Here is a 2,124-nt window from a genome sequence, read left to right as displayed (position 1 = left end):
GGTCTCGCGGGTCTCCTGACTGAGCCAAAGGGGCTAGCTGTAGGATTAACCAGCTTTGGACAATCCCTTAGCAAGTGGCCAAACTGTCCGCATCTAAAATATGCTCCCGTGTCTCGATGGCATTGTCCCCAATGAGCCCTCCCACAAATGGGGCAATTTGGAATAGTGCCACCTCGGGGGTTGGTAGGACCTTGGTGGCCTGAGCTAGTTGTGCCCATGTTCACCTTTTTATGAGGTGCAACACCGGGTCTTCTGTTATCTCTTTCCCAGAATCACTTCTTGTAGCTTGGTTCTCCGAAACGCGAGGCTTTAATTCCCTTTTCTGCTATGTACGCCTGGTCCACCACTTCTGCATTGATTGGTAATTTCAAGACCTCAAGCCTGTCTTTAATTCCAGCATCCAACCTTGTTTCAAATTTTCTTGCTTTTCGAGTTTCGGTAGGGATGACGTATGTTGCAAAGTGAGCGAGTTGTGTGAACTTGCTCTCATATTCGGCCACCGTCATGGTTCCTTTCTTAAGATGTATGAATTCGGATGCCTTCTGTTCCCGCAATGAATCTGGAAAGTATTTTTCATAGTATACTTCCAAGAATCTTGCCCAAGTCGTAATTTCTTCTTTGGCTAGAGTAAGAAGCCACTATTTCTGTGCATTGTCTATGAAAGTGGCAGTGGCGAAAGTTACCTTTTGTCTCTCGGTGCAGGGTAGGGCACGAAAATTCTTTTCCATGTCCAAGCGTCTGCTACCATTGGGTCTGGGCCGCCAGTAAATTCGGTAGGTTTCAGATCCTGGAACTGTTTTATGGTAACCGGCTCTTCTCGCCGTTCCGGCATCCCATTGTTGACGTTAGTCTGCAAAGCTTGCAAAAAGCTAGTAAACGCTCTTTCTATTATTCTTTCCACTGATTCAGTATCACTGACAGATGACTCACTTCCATTACCATTATTAGCCATTCTACAAAATAATAGACGAGGTATTATATTCTTAACACAACATATATATAAACATATGTAGCGTAATCTATATTTATATAAAATGCCAACTTTACATTATTTTACAATTCATATTACATCAGTCAGAATATGTTAGTGTCCCATCCCTGCAGTAAACAAAAAAAAAAGTCAACAAAAAGGGATTAGAACACATCATGATCAGCATATAAAAGATTTTTCGTTACCCAGATCTAGAGTGGTGGGTCAGGTGGGCCGAAAGACCATGGGAAATAATGTTGCATAAAAAGCTCAAATTCCCACCCCAACTGGACTACACCAAAACACATCCATGCTACCTGGACTGTGAAAATGGGGATGGACCGTATATGTCGCACAAATGCTCGGTCAACAATCCAGCCAGGTGTCTCAACATATGACAAATCGTTATTAAAGCCAACATTTTGAATATTAATGATCTCCAGTGGGTTAGGGACTGTGGTGAAAATGTAATTCTCAGGGTACACGTTCCCCCTTCTGGCCATAAACTCTGGGGGTAGAGGGCCTATGATGTAATGCGGGCAGTCATGACCCGGGGCGACGCCAAGGACGTGAGATGGTCCAAGAAAACGTCTGCGTGTATGGACAAGGCTGTGCTTCCATAATAAATGTGGGACGTTGGTAGGGTCAGCCTGAATGTAAACTGGCCGACCCATTAACTGGGTAAGGCCTGGGTGCAGTCCCCTGACTATTTCCTCGGAATCTCCCCAACCCTCAAGTGAGGCGGGGGCGGGGATGAGGCGTTCGACTAAGATTTCATCTAAATTGATGGCCTGGAGGTCATCCCAAAAAGCATCATCAAAATAAATCTTTGACATCCCTACAACACCAGAATAAACGTGAGATTTTACACAGAAAGACTAAAGTTGCAGGTAAATATCTATTATTATTTTATTTTATTTTATTTTTTTATTTTACTATATTTTCTTAGCTATATAGTTTTATTTAAATTTTTTTTTTGAACTTCCTGATCAAATTAAAAATATATATATATATATATATATATTTTGAAGCGTTGCTCTGATACCACCTTTGTCACGACCCAACCCTAGGGGCCTAGGGTTGGAATCGCAACTTACTAACTTATTCTTATTCGAAGCAAGTTAAGCTGTGCAAGCGGAAATAAAAATAATTAA

At 42.1% G+C, this 2,124-nt stretch overlaps 1 protein-coding gene across 1 annotated transcript; it reads right to left on the bottom strand.

The window, feature by feature from the left end:
* Positions 1–272: 272 nt before the first annotated feature.
* On the bottom strand, positions 273–952 carry LOC145802866 (uncharacterized). The gene is made up of 2 exons (XM_082895663.1): positions 684–952; positions 273–594 (listed from the first exon to the last, which is right to left on the bottom strand). The coding sequence occupies exons 1-2, from the start codon at positions 950–952 to the stop codon at positions 273–275; spliced, it is 591 nt and encodes a 196-aa protein (XP_082751789.1).
* Positions 953–2,124: the final 1,172 nt, after the last annotated feature.

The sequence above is a fragment of the Camellia sinensis genome, chromosome 11 (assembly GCF_055761805.1).
Source record: "Camellia sinensis isolate YWXY chromosome 11, ASM5576180v1, whole genome shotgun sequence".
In the NCBI taxonomy this organism is placed as follows: domain Eukaryota; kingdom Viridiplantae; phylum Streptophyta; class Magnoliopsida; order Ericales; family Theaceae; genus Camellia; species Camellia sinensis.
This window is presented reverse-complemented; position numbering and strand designations above follow the sequence as displayed.